Here is an 18291-nt window from a genome sequence, read left to right on the forward strand (position 1 = left end):
TACTGTATGCTTGTAGGACAGTCTAAGTCGTGTGTATAGTTTGATGATTGGACAGTATGCCATTCAGTTATGTAAGATTATTGTTATAGTGGGCTTTTCATCGGTTTACACTTTAGTTACATTATTTGCTCCCAGTGACATTCTGATAATGGTTCTACTCACCCTACCTTGCTTAGGTGTTAAAGCCATTACAGTAAAGTAAGGCAGCAAACTATTCAGAATGTAGATCATACCGACAGATTATGCACATTACTATGAACAACATGCAGGAGCAAGATGGCATAAACTGTGTCTAGAACAGCTTTATAATCCAAAAAACATGAACTGCTCTGGCTAGTCTGTTCAGTTGTACCTTATCTGATACTGTCACTCCTTGCTTGATACTGGGGTGTGGTTCAACAAAGTTACATAATGTGGTGACAAATGGCAATGCAGGGGTCAAACAGGTGATCTCTGCCCTTTTTTTCTTCTCATTTGAATGGCAATGACTTTCTTTAAGCTTAAATGGTAAAATCCTGGCTGGTTTATGGCCGGTTTTGTATACTTGAGTCTAGTAGTCTTGGGTGTCTGGTGGAGTTCATCCGTGGATGTTTTATTCATGGCTCCAGCTCTGTGACTGGAGCATTTCCCATTTTCCCAAAAACGAAACTAGGGGAGCTGCGCAGACGCAATTAGTGCAGCCCACCCCGCGGTACGGTACCAGACCACAGAGAGACGTGGAGAGCAACAGTCTGCTCTGCGACAGCGTATGAAAAACGCACTACAAGTGTCTCTTTCTCACAATCAGGACCAGGAAGAGGACAAAGGCTGATTTCTCTCAGAATTTATTCAAGGTAAGAACAATCATCGCCTTTTTATTTATTTATTTTTTTGCTGGTGGTTGGTTTTTGACTTACTCATATTACAAAAAAAAAGAAATCGCCATTGTGCAGTATGGAGCTCACACTTTTCTGTGGTTAACGGTTATACCACATATCCGTACTTAAAATAAGTTACAACACTATGATTTCACATAACACAAAGTATGCTAACAGTTGAACGATTATATGGCTGTAGCTAAGGTGGCAGCCAATGACTTCTGCTATTGCTATATATTAACCTAGCTATGCAGTGTACAGTAAGTGAACTTGTGCTCAACCTACATTTTTGCAGTAGTGTGGTGGTAGCTCAACTATATTCGCATTATGATTCAAGCAGTTAATTTTTTGTGTACTTAGCTACAGAACAGACTTTTTATATGATTGCTTCACCTCGTGATTGAACACAGCCCCGTCCCTTTTTCTGACACTCTGACTGCTGTCAAGACATGCCCCATGCCCAATGCAATGCACTCACCAGTACACAATACACTTCAACTTTGTGCTTGCTCATACTTGCACAAAAGCCACGGGCGGGGATTTTCAGTAATCACACAGCGACGTCATCATGGATAAAGCTCCCGGAAATTCAGCCTGGATCACTAGGGCAATACTTGAGCCATTATTGTATACAAAACTAAAGCTGACACGCATTGCACTTTCCCATTAGGAGTGTGTTATATCACATGTATATTGTCAATTTGATGTTTTTTTCAATTAGTTTGAACTAAGTAGGTTAGTTAACTTAACTAGATTTCTCTCAAGGGTTGCTTTGCTGTAGTTCAACTTCTTCCAGTGTGAAGTATCGGTAGTTTGCAAAGCTATGTTTTCAAAGTAGCTTCCCCAACACTGTAGCAATGGCTGTGACTGTGACAGGATGGCTACAGTCATGTGTTGAAAAAGTAGCATTATAAAATGGAAATGTAAAGCTAGACACTCCTGCCGATATTTTAACCTTGTTGCGTTACTTCTATCGAATATGAGATAGATTGCATAGATTAATCACATTATGATGTTGTTACCTATTACTGCTTGGTTTTACATACAGGTAAGATAAGCCAAGCTATGAGTTAAGTTATTTTTCACCTATCCCCATTGCCAGGTCCAAGCTCATGGATATGGCCTAGAGATGGAGATCAGACCTGCTGCTCATTTGGAGCCTTAACATTGGACTTACACAGGTGACGAGGCACACAACTCAACATGATAATCATGCCTTGTATTTGCTGTATGTAATTGGCTGTTTGCTAACAAATCTATTTGTGATTCCAGTTTGAAGGTTTCACCACGAAGTTTGAGTAGATACTGTATATCTACTCAAACTTCGTGGTGAAACTTTCAAACTGGTCTGTCTGTGAGCCAGGTTAATTTGTATGCAAGATGATATTGGACTGAATGTAACTGTATAACACTTTATTTTATAGATTGAAGGTGATAAGTAAACACCAAAGAAGTTGTTAATGTGAGGAAAGGAGAAAAGAAATCATGGGTGAGTGGAATGACTAGTTGTTTTTTATGTCCAGTGTACGGAGTCAGTTGGCTGCGTGTGCGTGTGCGTGTGTGTGTGCGTGCTGACTTGAAATTATGGTGGGGCAAATTACATTCAATATTATTATGTTATTATCATTCTTATTATCATCATATTTAATACTACTACTACTATATATAAAAATAAGAACAAGTTAATACATTATTGGTAAAACAAGCCAAATATTGTCTTGACCTTGACAAAGGCATCGCTCTGAACCCTGATCAATCACCAAGCTCGTCGTCATAACCTTAGCTACTACCAAAGATCTTTAAATTTGCAAACTACAAATATGTCTGCAGTATGGAGGAGAACTATAGTGCTTCTCTTATTCTATCACTTATGATTAAACCTATTGCTGTTTTGTCTCTTCTCACTATTTAGCTGACAAACCTGAACAGTCACCCAAGAAATGGACAGAATCTCAAGTAAGCACCTGGCTAAGATCCATTGGAGTGAAGGAGCAGTATGTAGAAAAGCTCTGTGAGGAAGAAGTAGATGGACAAATCCTTCTTACGCTGGATGAGGACTTTTTGAAGGCAAAGATTTGCATGAAATCAGGGCCTGCTCATTTGATTATTAAAAAGAGAGATGAGCTTCTCAACTCCCAGCAAAAATCAAAGGAGAAGAAAAAGCCCTCCAGTGGCAAAAAAACTGAGCTGGAGCAGAAAAACAATCAAAACTCAGTTCAGTGTCTTACAGCAAGTGAAGATCCTTCAGCACAAGTTCCTGTGAGAGATGAAGGTGTCTTAAAGGAGAGACAAACTGCTCAGAAAATGTCTATGTCCAAGGCAGACTGTAAACCACGACCATTTGATCAAGAAGGGATTGATCACATATATGTAAAGCACACAGTCCTGCTACCTGAATCGGGTGCTTTTAATTTGATCTCCCCATGCCATGAATATAAGTCTTTTGCTGTAGCTGCTGCATTGGATCGCACAAGACTCCAAGCTAAGTTTGCCAAAGAGGTTCTTAAATTTGCGACTGGCTGCATGAATATCAGATCGAATGGCACAATACACTTTGGTGTGATGGACAGCAAGGAGGATACAGGATACGTGCATGGTGAGGTAATTGGCATCCCTGTGAAAGAGAAGGACATTTATGTAGATGCTTTGGACCACATTGAAAAGAGTTTCTCCTTGGACAAGGAGCATGTACGCCTGTGTGTGCGGCCACCAAGGTTCATCGAAGTAATGGATCGAGAAAATACAGAGAAGATGTATGTGGTAGAGGTTGACATTGTACCTTTAATCAGAATTGTTAAGGGCAAGGTGTATACAGTTCGTCTGCCAAACTTCAAAGAGTCAGCTAACAAAGTGGAATTTGAGAAGGAAGCGGTTCTGCGGAGGGTGGGTTCAAAAACCGAGCCAGTGAGTGAGAAAGACCTAAGTGATTTCTGCCAGCGAGTTAGGGATCGGGATGCTCAAAGAGACGAAGCAGAGAAAAATCAGTTCCTCTACGCTCCAGAGATCTGCCAAGACCTCGGAAGGAAACTCACAATGCTAGCAAGTGATGGGAAGAAATTCATTGAAAAGGAGAAATGGTTCATACTCGTGACAAACAAATTCAAACCTGACGATCTTTGCAACATTGACTGGCTGCTTAACATGAACATTTTCTGTGTGTTTGACTTTGACCCAGAATCAAAGATTTCAGGTCTTTGCAGTAAATACCTTCAGCATCATGCTCCAAACATGCATTCTCTGCAGAGCTACAGGATATCCAGTGACACAAGCATCAAAGAATTCACAAGCAACTTGCATCTCTTTGATCAAACTAGCTGGATCTTTTGTAATGGCCGTTCTGAGTTCAAAGGAAATGAAACTCCATGTGATGAAATGACTTGGATCAAGACAAAAATGACCTTCTTGAGGGAATGTGTGTCATTGATTTGTAAACAAATCTTGCCAAAAGGGGCGTTCCAGGTCATGTTCCTTCTCACATCACCAGTCGAGAAACCACTCTTACACACCTTTTATGAGTTTTTCACAGACATGGAAGGTCATGAAGACATCATCTGCATCTGTGAATCACAGGAAAACTTCCAGAAATGGCAAAGCTTTGCAGAGGGATCATGTGGAACAGAAACCGTGAACAATTTCAGTGTTGTTGGGATGAAAATGAGTCATGTTAATGCAACTCTGCAGACAATACAATCTGTAAAAGCCGGTGCCAGCAAACACTTGCCAGTCTTTGTGAAAGGCATATGTCTTCTTGAAACAAACAAAGAGGAACAGATGGGTTCTCTAGAAATTCTGACTGTCAATCACTGTGATGAAACAAGCGAAGACTTCATTGATGAGAAGAAAGCAAACATTGAACAGCAGTTCTACCGTGGTGGGAGAGTGACCTGGTTGAATTTCTGGCTTGGTGAGCGCAAGCATGTTGGAGAGGTAATTGAACGAGATGCTTATCATGATGTTTCCAAACTTCTCAAGGATGTTTTGAAACGTAATCCAGATCAGCCTCCAGTGACTAATATAAACATATACCATCATCCAGGAAGTGGTGGAAGTACTGTGGCAAGACAAGTGTTGTGGAATAACAGGAAAGATCTAAGGTGTGCTGTTGTGAAGCCCTCATACTCAGCTTCTGTTGTTGCGCAACATGCAGTTGACCTAAGAGAATATGAAGAAAAAGGTCCACAGAGTTGTCTTCCTGTGCTGTTACTCATTGAAGACTCAGACAAAGAATATCTGGATGATCTCAAGAATGAACTGGAGGTTGCAATTAACAGCAAAAGAGTCCAAAATGAAACACTATGTTTCATTGTGTTGAGCTGTAGGCGATCCCATGATCCAGAGAGCAGATGCAAGGAGTTTTCTTTACAGAATGTGGCTGTCACTCACCAACTGTCTGCGGTAGAGAAGAAAAAGTTTGCTGGAAAACGAAAGGTACTTGAGAAACGATATGAGCCTAAATTCATGATGACATTTGTTATGATGACCGAAGAATTCGATGAGGGTTATGTCCAACAGTTTGTGGAACATTTGCTCCAAGATATTGACCATCATTCTGTTGTCACTCGCCTCATTCACTATGTAGCACTGCTGAACACTTATGTTCAAAACTCTTTCATCTCTCGGTCCCACTGTGAGGCTTTGCTAGATTTAACCATGCGCCTGGAAAGGTTTCGCCAGCATGAGTTTGAGAGATCACTCAGTGATCAGGCTAAACTAGTCTTCTTGCACCTCAGAGATGACAAGACCTACATTGAATCAATCAGAATCATCCACCCACTCGTTGCAAAGGAAATTCTCCAACAACTTCTGGGAAACCAACAGACCCAGAGCAGTTTGGCAATGAGGATGCTCTGTGAGGATGTGCTTTTTGAGCACAGATTTGGAAGGGAGGAATATCAGTCATTCTTGAGAGCACTATTCATAACGCGATCCAGAATAAGCAAAGGGGATGAATATGATAGTTTTTTCTCTCCTCTGATTGAGCATGTGCGTGAAAAAGAGAAAAGCCCAGACAAAGCAATTGAGTTACTCAAGGAAGCATTCGAGCATTTCCATAAAGATCCATTCTTTGCACAACAACTTGCTCGTCTTCATTATACTTATGAAAAGTTCGAAGAGGCAAAGTACTGGGCAGAGACAGCAGCTAAACAGCTGCCCAACCACTCATACATACTCGACACAAAAGGGCAGGTGTACAGAAAATGGTTCCAAGCAAAATGCAAAGCCATTAAAGATGGGAAAATACCAAAAACAGCCCAAACTACAGCAGATGCCGTGGAGACTGCGCTGAAAGCCATCGAGTGTTTCAAAGAATGTGAGAGAGCAGCTGAGGCAGAGAAAGAAAACATGAACAGTTCAGGATTTTTTTCTGAAGTTGAAGTTGGATGCAGCCTGCTCAAACTGATCTCTTCATTGTTTGCAAACAGAACCAATGGCCATTTAGAATGCGTGAAGTACCTGTCAACAGATTACATTCCAGAGGAAGTTCAAGATGCTTGGGAACCATTTCATGGTCGTTTGAAAGATCTTCACAAGACATTGCAAGATGCCTTGGAATGGATTTCAGAAGACCTCAGTTACTTCCAGACAGACATCGATGCAGATGAAGAAGAGATTCCTCAAAGTCCTGAAGAGAGCCTGAGCCATCCTCTGAAATGGTTGGCAAAAAGATCTGCCGACTTTGGGAAGTACTTCAGTGAAGCTTATTGTAATGCACTATTACAGCCTGGGCAATCAATCCCAACCAATCTGACTCCTTTTCAAAAACGCATGATCATCTGTCACCTTGGTGGGGGAAATGTAATATCCATCCTCTCAAAGCTAACTGACCAGAGAAATGCTGTACGTCTTCTAGAGAACATCCTTTCTCTCTACCCCAGCAATCCACTAAAGGCAAAATTTGGCCAGAGGGATATTGTAAATTACATAGTGGCCCACATTACTCTGAACTGCTTGTCACCACAGGCTCCAAAGATTGCTCCTCTTAAAGATCTACAGGCACTTTGTTTTCAGTTCCCAGCTGATAAAAAGAAATGCTCACCAAGTGCCCTGTTCTTGCTTACCTTGCTTTTCTGGCCAGAGGATAATGACACAGACCATGAGAAAGAAGGCAAATATGAAATTGTTCAGTCGGCTGTTGAACACATGGAAAAAAGCTACTGGGCCAAGATAAAAGACATTCCTCAGCGAAAGAGAAGACTTTACACCCATTTTTTTCTGGGCAGTGGGAATGGATTGGATAAATTTGTCCACAAGAAAAAGTTTGAAAAGGTCATAAAGGTGTTCTCAGTCTCTGAGAAACGCATGAAGTGGTTCAGTGGTGAGGCGTGGAAAAAGCCTGACATTGCCATGATGCTGAAAAGTGTCTCTGGATGGACTGAAGATGGAGTTGTGTACCTTGAGGGCCCTCAGAAAAAGAAGTTCAGTATACTGCCTCTTCATGTACCCTCAGTGCCTCATAGTAATGAAAACGTCACCTTCTACCTGGGGTTCTCCTTCAGAGGCCCAGTTGCCTACAACATTGTTCCAAGTAAATAGTTTGTCTTTGAACAATGGTCCTGTCACTTGCTGAAGTATGTGCCCAGTATCCACAACACTGACAGGAGCAAGAAAATATGATCAGTTCAAAACGCACAAGCCCTCCTTTGCAAGATTATCAAGCAGGCAACATTTGTAAAATATGTGACTAAAAATGTTTTAACACATGGTATGGTCTTTGCATTGTTTTGTAAAATATGAGATGGTTTGATATCTACATTTTGCATTTTTCTCTGTTGTACTTCAGAATCAGAATTTGCCACTCAATAGAATCTTTTAGCTCTCGTGTTTAATTCAGTGTCTAGAACCTTGTTATTTTTAATTGTATTTTCAGTTCAGATGGACTGCGGGTCACACTTGGCATAAAGCTTACACCCACTCTTCTGTGCTGTCCTGGATACTATGTAGAAAAAAGGGAATTATATGCAGCTATTTATAAAAGAACAAAGTCATTTTCCTGGGAATTGTATGTTTTTTTTTTTTTTTGATTGTGTTAAGAGCTAAAGAGCAAAAATATGTACAGTTGGAGAAGAGTGTGGATATATATTGATATGCAAAAGAAAAATGTTAAGGAAAGTACTTGTAAAGATATTGAATATGTTTTACACAAGCTATGGAAATCTACTAGCTTTCAACATGAAACTGCAAATAAAGCAAGTTGGAGTACTGCACATATCATACTTTAAATATATAATGATAATATTTGACTATGTAAAATGTGTCGTTGAATACAATTAAACTTGACTAAAACTAAAAAATGTTTTCCAGTTACATTTTTCATGGTGTCATTCCTTGTACAAACTGCATCTGTCTTTTCAAATTCAGCTGGTAGTGAAAGTCTTCACACAAGAAAGACTTCACAGTGGAACAATTTAATTACTAACTTTAGTAATTGTACAGAAAGCAAAGTAAAATAATATTTCTAAAAGTTAAATGGTGTGCTACTAACATAATAAGACATTTCAACTTTGGAGTGTCAAAGTAAGTGAGCTTAAAATTGAAACTTATGACAGGATCTTTATCTTCTTTTAATAAACTTGTTCCAATTGTTAAGGGTCATAATTGCTAGTGCTCAGTATGTTTTGATTTTACACCTGGAAACAGCCTAAAGGACATTGTTCATTTGCTCATTGTGATACCTACTAGAAATGATAAAATATAAAATTTCCTGGAAACCAGTGAAAGTTGTGTAATATGGGGGGTATATTATTTCTAATTTTAGTTCTGGTTTAAAACATTCTGGACTAGTAGACCAGATTTTGAGATTAAGGCGAGTAAGGTTAATCAACACAATGTTATGTTTAATTAATTAAATATTTCCAACTCAGAATAGTATAAAAGCAACCTAATGGTTTGTATGGAATTTTTATGTTTTATGACATAAAACATTACGAAATAAATGTTTGTTTTTGTGATTGATCCTTTAGACAGGAAGAGGCAGAAAAAAAAGTCGCAGCTGTAGCAGTTTGAACACTTTTGTCCTTGTATGCTTGCCCTAGTTTAACGTTATCCTGTATGTTGCTGTCTTCTTTTGCAGGCAAGTGATGTCATTATAGACATCGTACTTTTCCAAAATGCTGCTTGTTCCGCTGCGTTTTAACAAAATGTGTTTTCTGCCACTGCTCGCAGGTAATTTATTTGGAGGGAAATGCTAAATAAAAGCTCCCCACTGAGCTGCGTCATAGCTAATTGCTAGTTTACAGCTAGGTAACTTGGTAAATCCATCTGCCACCGAGCCAATGAGAAACATTTTAGCATCCAAAAATTATGAACAAAACAGCTATGTGCTCATGGTGGCTTCTTGTAATAGGTACTGCTTACTCTGTAAATGAATATATACACCATATAAGGAACTAAGTGAGAGAGCTCAACTTCAGAACGCTTTGACCTGGCAGTGCATCTCTAGTGAAAGCATTATGGGTCTGTATAATTTCACTTTAGCTGTTGTCCTTGCATCTGCTCTGTCAGCATGTATGTACATGAACCACTTGTCTAACCATGAAACCAGACTGGTTCGGTCAGACAATGCTAGGCAAAATGAGATCATAGCACATGAAAGACTTGTTAATAATCCAGCCAAACCACAGGATAATGCTGTAGAGTCCAGGGGAATCCAACCTGAAAGCTCCCAAGAGACTGATATTTACAGAGGTAATAAATGCACCATGGCCCCAGAGAGTCGGTTTGACTGTGCCAGGGACAGGCTTCTCAGCCAGACACAGTGTGAGGAGAGGGGATGCTGCTATGCCCCTCTGCCCAACTCTGCAGGACCACCTTGGTGCTTCTACCCCAGTTTGTACCCTGGCTATAAAATGGGTCCGCTCACTCCCACCATGAGAGGCCAGGGTGCCACCCTGACTCGTGCCAACGCCTCCTATCTCCCCAGAGATATCTCCACTTTAAGCCTGGAAGTCATTGAGGAGACTGCAGGCTGCTTGCACCTCACTGTGAGTGCCTAATACCCTGTATTCCTCTACAGCCATTCAGGAGGATGTGATGAAGACAGTGCAGGAGGGTCTCCTTGAATTCCCTGTTGATTTGGATGTCAAGTATTGATGACTTTGACTGGAAAATATTCAGTAGTAAAAAATTTCTTCTATTGAGTTTGGCAGATTAAAAATATTCAGGAGTAAAACAAATGTGTGATTTTGGAAGTGGAAAGTGATTCCCATTTTCTTTTATAGTTAAGAGTTGATTTTATATGAAATGGTACCCCTAACCCTGGAAACCTTGAAATATTCTGGTGAAGATGATCAAAAATTTGAATAGTTACTTTGTCTCAAAGGCCTGAAAAAAAATGTATTCGTTTAATTACTATTTTCTCAGATTATTCCAATATCCAATTCAATATCCAAAATTTCAATTCTTTGTGATTCATGAATTTTGTTGAAAAAGGTTCTAACAATCTGAATTGTTTGACAATGTACACACAGCACTGTGAATGTTGCTTATATGTTTTTGTGGTGTCCTGTCAGCTGATGTGAGCTTAGCATAGTTGTGTGAACGAAACAGTGACACAATAGTAAGACCTTATCTTATTCATACATGTGTCGTAGATCAAGAGATGAAACCCTCTACTTTTACACACAGAGTTTATTAGGATGCAGTGGCACGAAATTGAACTGACATGTTTTCCCTCAAGTTGAAGGACCCATCATCTCAGCGATATGAAGTCAAGCTCCCAGCTGGTATTCCTCAGAGCAGAGCTGATTCCTATGATGCCCTCTACACCACTGAGTACCAGTCTGACCCTTTTGGTTTCATAGTGCGACGTAAATCCAATGGAAATGTGATGTAAGTGCATCTTTTCAGTTTTCCTCGAAATCGTAAGCATTTTATAGATGCTATCATAGTAACATATGTACACCCTTACCTATGCACTTATGCCTAGTCAGCTTGTGCCAATTCCAGCTTTTTTATACCCATTTTGTGAAAAAAAAAATTTCACATAGTAATATAGTACCACTGATGTATATGAAATGTATTCATTGCTTGTCATTTGTATCGTATCATTGTAGCTGGTACCTTCCACTTTCATTAATATGTTTCAGCCTCTTTTGAAGTGTTTTATATTTTTTCAACTCTTATTTAACTAATTTTCCTACATGTCTGTATTTTATTTTACTGTTTATTCAGGCTGAACTGAAACTTCTCTTGTTTAATGTTATGAATGAGCTCAAAAGTGTGAAAATTGCTGGAGATATGATGATTTGCTTTGTCATGATCATTATGTTGTTCATGTTTGTTTGTTCTCTGTGTCCTGTCTGTGCAGTATGAACACCACTGTGGCTCCTCTGCTGTTTGCCGACCAGTACCTGCAGCTGTCCACCGCACTGGCCTCTTCCCTTGTGTCTGGCCTTGGGGAGCATTACACCTCCCTCCTCCTGGATCTTAACTGGACCTCTCTGACTCTCTGGAACAGAGACATGGCACCTCATGTGAGTCTATTGCAGTGGGTCAGGACCCTTCAAGTAGATTCAAGAAAAATCGGACGGGTAAACGGATAATTAATAAGATAACAATGAGGAAATGCAAAACAAGGGTTAATTTTTTTCTAGTATTGGTGAAAGACAGGAATGTTTAACCTCTTCAAGTCTCTAAAACCTAAATAAAACAAACTTTTTAATGAAATCTGAGAAGGGAACATGGTTCTGTGGTTGAACTGCTCACACAACTTAAGGACATATAACCTTTGACAAGCGGTTGCAAGTAGTTACTTCACTTTAAAGGGACACAAGCCCATGAGATTAGGAACACTGGGTCTATGGTACATGTCAGTGATGTATATATATTGCACACTTCTTTTAATTCATAGCATGTTAAAGCAAAAATATTTAGACTTTTAAATCAAGCTGTCTCTGCAGAACAGTACTGCTGCTTTTGGTCATCTCCGAACTCTTTCCTTTTGTGTGTTCAAGGTGTAAATGTAGATGCTGTGTTTCTTTGCAGGCCGATGCTAACCTCTATGGCTCCCACCCGTTCTACGTAGTACAGGAGGAGGATGGCTTGGCACATGGAGTTTTCCTTCTCAACAGCAATGCAATTGGTACTGAGCTATCTGTTCCATAAGACACACACAGCAGACATTTTTATTCATTCACCTTCCATAGAACATGATTTTTTTCTAGCTTATGAAGATACTAGTTATTGCTCAATGTCTTCCCTAATGTTTCTGTAGAGGTGATGTTGCAGCCGACCCCGGCTCTCACCTGGGTGTCCACTGGAGGAATCCTGGACCTGTATATATTCTTGGGTCCTGACCCTCAAAGTGTTGTACGACAGTACCTCCAGGTCATTGGTATGTCTTCTCAGTGTTGACATTCAATAAAACATCTCCAAGTAGCAACAGCAATAGGCATACTGTACATACCAAAAGGGAAATGTGTAGTAGAAAACCTGTAAAAGCATGTTCATGTGTGTATTTGACGGAGCCCAGAAGCAACCTGGAAAAGCGCGGATGTGTTTCTGTGTTTCAGTGTTGTCATTTATCTGTCCCCAGGTTATCCCATGATGCCACCCTACTGGTCACTGGGCTTTCATCTGTGTCGCTGGGGTTACACAACCACTAAAACAACTCGCAAGGTTGCACAACGTATGCACAATGCCAGCCTTCCACTGGTAAGTTAGGTTTACAGGATATTTTCCCTATGTACTATTTGTGCGTTTTCTTGTGCAAATGATGTCATAATCAGACCGAGGTTTTGTGAATGTGTTAAAGTCAACATTGCCAACACTCAGTAACACTTGAAAATTTGTTGTGACATCCACGGACAGTCACACAATTTTTAGAGTTTTAAATGCAATTGGACTCCTCATGAAATGACTTTATCTCTTTCATCATCAGGATGTGCAGTGGAATGATCTGGATTATGCAAATAAGCTCAGGGTTTTCACTTTTGACCCCTGGCGATTTGGGGACCTCCCGGAGATGGTGGAGGAGTTCCATAAGAGAGGCATGAAGTACATCCTTATTCTGGTGCGACATCTTTGAGTTTAGAAGACCTCAGTAAATATTTTAATTCAAAAGAAAAAGACACACATACAGTATACACATCACGTGTAATCATTAACAATGTATCCCCAGTAGATGGCAGTAAAAGGTTCTTAACTTGTGACTGAGTCATGCTCTCCTGGTTTCTGCCTCAGGACCCGGGGATCAGCAGCACCAGCCCGCCTGGAACTTACCCTCCCTTTGATGATGGACTGAAACGAGACGTCTTCATTAAAAATGCTACAGGACACATCCTGATAGGGAAGGTTAGACCTCTTTTTTCTGAGGCTGTATACTTTCTTGTCACATTGTGAGGCGTGTACAGTATGTATTTGTGCTTTAACCTGTGTGTGGTTGTCATGCACATTTCCATACTGTGTATCTAGGTTTGGCCCGGCCCAACAGCCTTCCCCGACTTCACCAACCCAGAGACCAGACAGTGGTGGGAGGACTGCATCAGAGATTTTCATTCCAAAGTGCCTGTGGATGGACTGTGGATTGTGAGTATGTACAGACACAAAAGCCACATGTTATTTAGCCACCAATACTATGATTAAGACATAAGATATCAGGTCTGTTTGAAATTTTAAGGACAGGTTTTCAGTTCTGAAACTGACTTTGTGGTTATGTGTTTAATTTGCTTTGCACCACAAAATCACAGTAAGAATGATAATGTGTCCTTCCTTGTTTATCTCCCCTGCTCCACCCAGGATATGAATGAACCAGCCAGTTTTGTCCAGGGCTCAGTGGGGGGCTGTCCTGACAGTGTTCTTGAGAACCCCCCCTACACACCCAGTAAGTGCACTGGATCAGTGTCACAAGTTGATAGCATCTAAAGTCATATGAAAAGTAGATTTGATTTTGTACAAGATACCATGTAAATCACTATAGACACATAACTGATCCGTTCACTGCATCTCTGCCTGTCATACTAACAGGGGTGGTTGGAGGCCAGTTGAACTCAGGAACTCTTTGTATGTCAGCTCAGCAGAGGCTGTCCACTCACTACAACCTGCACAACATGTACGGACTGACAGAAGCTTATGCCACTAACAGGTTAGACTATGCGTCAGATGCAGTTTGCAGAGCTAGTTTTGCAGGGAGGGAATTATTTCACTGAGTAGCAGAATAAAATGAATCAATAAGTAATGAGTAGCAATTGGCAAAAATGTCCATTTTATGCAAGCTATTATCTTCAGAGGACAGATAACACACTATTGTAACGGAAAAATAAAGTAAAATCTTTTGACATCAATTGACAGAGAAGTCAAATGTTTGTATTTGAACAGTATGTGAACATATAGTGTAAGTAGTGGTTTTAAGTAGCTCATTGAAATTTAAGTTGCCCTTACCTTGCCAGTGTATGTTTATTGGGTATTTGAACATAGTAAAGACTTTAATTTTTGAATCTAGTATACTGGAGCTGACTGTAAAATCACAGAATATATGGACGTAGTTGTTGTTTGACTTTTGTTGTGTGTCCTGTATACTCTATTCCCTCTGTGGTTGGTTGCCATTCTTAGAGCCCTGACGAAGGTACGAGGAAAGAGACCCTTTGTCCTGTCCCGCTCCTCTTACCCTGGCATCGGACGCTTCTCTGGAGTGTGGACAGGTGATGTGAGGAGTGACTGGGAGCAGCTTCGATACTCCATCCCTGGTGAGGAGATGTTGTTTCTGAAAGATCTGTGTGTGCACAGTCCACTACCTGAAATGGAATAATACTGTCTTGCTTCACTGTGATTTTTCATAGGGGAGTCAATTCTGATATATTGGCTATTTTTGATGGACTTGTACGTGGTTGAAAAAATAAATTTTTATCTTTTTGTTTTCAAGTGACCACAGATCACTTGATAGATTTACACTGACATTTTGCACCTGTTCACCTCCAGCGGTGCTGCAGTTCAGCCTGTTCGGGCTGCCTTTGGTGGGGGCGGACATCTGTGGTTTTGGAGACAACACCACTGAAGAGTTGTGTGTACGATGGATGCAGCTTGGGGCCTTCTACCCGTTTATGAGGAACCACAATGACAAGCCAAATGCTGTGAGACAGAGACAATCTTTGTGTGTCTCCCTGTGTGTGTCTTTTGAGTTAGTTCAAATACATATACTTTGTGCTGTAACAGCAACATTCAGGGGGTTTTATGTTGAAGTAGAGGTCTGCCTTGCATGTTTCTTCCTATGTGTCTCTGGTTCATGTATTATGAATAGAGGTAACTCAATCTCCTCTCATTGTCTGTGTTTCTGTGTGTCTGCGTCCCTCAGCCTCAGGAGCCCTATGTATTTGGACAGAAGGCCCGGGCAGCCATGCGGAGTGCATTGAACCTTCGTTACTCCCTTCTCCCGTTCCTCTACACACTCTTTCATCGTGCACATACCTCTGCTGAGACTGTGGCCAGGCCTCTCTTCATGGAGTATGTGTCCTCTTCTCTTCTCATCTTGTCTTCTTTTCTACTTGCCTTAATTCTTTTCTGTTCACTGTTGTCTGACATAACGAAAAATAATAAAGAATGTATTTGTGTATCCATCCGTTTTAGGTTTCCCACTGACCCTAACTGTCAGACCATAGACAGGCAGTTCCTCTGGGGTAGTTCTCTTCTCATTAGCCCAGTTTTAGAACAAGGGTCAGTAGAGCTGGCTGCGTACCTGCCCCCCAGCACTTGGTACAGCCTGCACAATGTGAGTCGCTCAACCCTTATCAATTGACTCTCACAATAACTGGTATAACTGGCTTTAAGTCAAGGTTCAATCAATCAATTTTTGTTTGTTAACTGGTAAAGGCCACCATGATTGTGGTGTCCTGTAGTAACACATGACGTTTAGTGTTCACCAGTTTCCCTCTGGGGTTCGGTCTGCTGTGTTTTGATCTCAAGGGTCAACCTTTCTACAGTAAGGGGCAATACCTGCTTCTGCCAGCCCCTCTGGACACCATCAACGTCCATGTGAGGGAGGGACACATCATCCCCCAACAGGTGGGTGTCTGCTCTGGAAAAAAATACCAAAATGTAGCTGTTTTGTATCATTTCAGTTGGAGACAAAATTTAGTAGATGAATTATTAATAAAATATTTGAAGATGAGGGGGAAGCCACAATACATAATTGAAACAGGTTGAACGAGTACTTAGAATTCGTACTTACAGTTTCTAGCAGTTTTTAGCAGAATCATGTTTGAAACTGGTGTAAAATAAACAAGCAGTGCACACTGGTAACTGTCTTACTGTTAATTAGAATATTGATGGTTTGTTGTTTGTTGCTGGTTAATATCTAGTTGCGTAACAATCAGTTTTTAGCCACTGGCAAAACATTGGCATTTTTGTAAACACAATTGTTACTTTATTGCTAACCTTAACTTTGAGTAAAATGGCTGTGGCATGGCTGCACGTAATCAAGTGTTGTATCAGGTTGTGCTGACCTGTAACCATCGTGACATCTTGACTGATGTCTTAAAGTAAAAGAAAAACTAGCTGAAATACTCTGGAAGGAAGCGTGTATTCTGTAACTTTTCATTATCTTTTCTTTGATCTGCTTTTTTCTTGTGAAGGAGCCTGCTTTGACAAGCACAGCCTCACGCGGAAACCCTTTCTTCCTGACGGTGGCACTGTCAGCTGGCGGCTGGGCCTGGGGCGACTTGTTCTGGGATGACGGGGAAAGTCTTGACACCTACGAAATGGGAAATTATTGTTACGTCACCTTCATTGCTGGACAGGTAGGGAAGAGACCGGTGGTGTGTATTTGCAAATGAAAAGCTGATAAGCAGTGTTTTGCATTTTACTACCGTACTACTTGAGTCAAACGTTTGTTTACTAACTTACTGATTCCAATTCCTCTTCAGTCTCAGATTGTGAGTGATCCTCTGAGGCTGAATGGGGCCCTGGACGGTCTGATACTGGGAGGGCTGCAGGTCTTTGGGGTTCCCTCACTACCCCGCTATGTATTGGCCAACGGGAAGGAAGTCAGGGATTTCATGTACCGCAGTGATACCAAGGTGAGTTCTGTGTGACTCAGCACTACTTCCTCAGATGTTTGTCCTCCATAGAAAGATAATGATGTCATTCTGCAGGTAAGTGTCTATGTGTCTGTCTCTGATTGTCAGCCTTAAGTAGTTTATCTGTCTGTCCCTCCCCACAGGCTTTGACAGTAACCAACCTGGCCTTGCCCATGTCAGAGGTGTTTACAGTCCAATGGGCTCTCTGATGCACTGAACACTGTTACACATGAGCCTCAGCATTCTGCACAGCTGCTGAAAAGACCAGCTGATTTGTTTTAGCTGTCCCAACCACTCCAGAGCTCAGTATGCACCTTACATTTGATCTGTCTCATTTTCCAGATTGTCGCCTTTGTAAGCAGGTTTTTAAAAATGTTTTAACATCAAACATGGGAGCCATCATCTTGAGATGAAAGCTACTTTTGTTGTTAAGTGCTGCACTGAATCAAGAAAATTTAATGCCTTATAATTGTATATAGTTTTTATAACTATTTGTAGTCCTTTTGTATTTTTTTTAAAATCATCTTTGTTCCTCAAGTGCTTTGCTAATAAAAAACTGTGAAAAACCATCAATTTGTCTGCATTTGAACTGCATTAGAGCATCTGGCAGATGGTTTCATTGTTCTCATCGACACACACATATGCAAGACGTTGCATATATTGTTTCATGCTGTCTTCATTTATTTTACTCTTAAATGAGATTCATCACATTAATTATTCATTTTTATCAACATAATAGTTTCAGAAAATTAAGGTGTTGTGAAGCAACAAATGGTGCTAAAACATAATGTTAAGAAAAATCTTTTGTGGATGTGAGTATGCTCCCAAACTACAGTAAAGCCTTTGCATGTACCACCACCACCACTGTAAATATATACTGTAAATGATTTATTGTAACTTATAATAGGAGAATCACTTATTACCACCCCCAAGCCAAATTTACAACTAATTTAAAATTCTGAGTCAAAACACAATTTACACATTTAAAAAAAAAAAAACATTTATATGTTGTAAGCAGTAAACTGCATTTTATTACTTTAGTGAGGGTGTACATTATTTATTGCCTGAACTAAAACAGATTTTAAACAGCGAGGTCAAACCCTCAGCAGCTGTGTAACGAGATGCTCTGACTCCAGCTCTGGTCCTGATGATGAACCAACTGCATTCAAGCTTTTGCCAGTGACCTTAAAAACGTCACTCATGATGAAAAAGGTCAGATTTTATGGTAGGCTGGGTCGGATGATGACTTTGGTTAGTGTAAAAGTGTGGTCATGCTCAGATTTTCTCAGTGTTTTCCATCTGAAATATAAAATTCCCGGTTTGTTTGATAGAAACAGCCTGTGACATTCCGGAAGCGGTGAAATTTGTGGGATTGGTCTGTAGCTGCTAAATCAAGTTACACACACATTACCGAATTATTATAGGAA

At 40.5% G+C, this 18291-nt stretch overlaps 2 protein-coding genes across 3 annotated transcripts; both read left to right on the forward strand.

Annotated features, from left to right (window-relative positions):
* Positions 1-631: 631 nt before the first annotated feature.
* Positions 632-8149, forward strand: samd9l (sterile alpha motif domain containing 9 like). Its single transcript, XM_056401909.1, has 4 exons — positions 632-833; positions 1960-2038; positions 2282-2346; positions 2770-8149. The coding sequence occupies exons 3-4, from the start codon at positions 2343-2345 to the stop codon at positions 7389-7391; spliced, it is 4626 nt and encodes a 1541-aa protein (XP_056257884.1). The 5' UTR covers positions 632-833; positions 1960-2038; positions 2282-2342; the 3' UTR covers positions 7392-8149.
* Positions 8150-8864: 715 nt separating this feature from the next.
* gaa (alpha glucosidase) lies at positions 8865-17433 on the forward strand. 2 transcript variants are annotated; one of them, XM_056402614.1, is made up of 19 exons: positions 8867-9838; positions 10534-10685; positions 11164-11329; positions 11841-11937; positions 12070-12189; positions 12391-12509; positions 12736-12867; positions 13038-13148; positions 13269-13382; positions 13593-13677; positions 13821-13938; positions 14406-14539; positions 14772-14923; positions 15145-15293; positions 15417-15558; positions 15753-15851; positions 16421-16585; positions 16712-16864; positions 17008-17433. In XM_056402614.1, the coding sequence occupies exons 1-19, from the start codon at positions 9308-9310 to the stop codon at positions 17071-17073; spliced, it is 2805 nt and encodes a 934-aa protein (XP_056258589.1). In that variant the 5' UTR covers positions 8867-9307; the 3' UTR covers positions 17074-17433. The 2 variants fall into 2 exon arrangements, 1 of the variants encoding a protein (XP_056258589.1); XR_008830207.1 differs by lacking the exons at positions 16712-16864; positions 17008-17433 and having other exon boundaries at positions 8865-9838; positions 15770-15851; positions 16421-16465.
* Positions 17434-18291: the final 858 nt, after the last annotated feature.

Source organism: Seriola aureovittata, chromosome 17 (assembly GCF_021018895.1).
Source record: "Seriola aureovittata isolate HTS-2021-v1 ecotype China chromosome 17, ASM2101889v1, whole genome shotgun sequence".
NCBI classification, from domain to species: Eukaryota; Metazoa; Chordata; class Actinopteri; order Carangiformes; family Carangidae; genus Seriola; species Seriola aureovittata.

Coding starts and splice junctions, on each gene's coding strand:
- gaa (XM_056402614.1), top strand. CDS start 9,308: ATGGGTCTGTATAATTTCACTTTAGCTGTTGTCCTTGCATCTGCTCTG. Junction 12,510..12,735: donor ACAATGCCAGCCTTCCACTG/GTAAGTTAGGTT, acceptor TTTCATCATCAG/GATGTGCAGTGGAATGATCT. Junction 13,149..13,268: donor GACACATCCTGATAGGGAAG/GTTAGACCTCTT, acceptor CTGTGTATCTAG/GTTTGGCCCGGCCCAACAGC.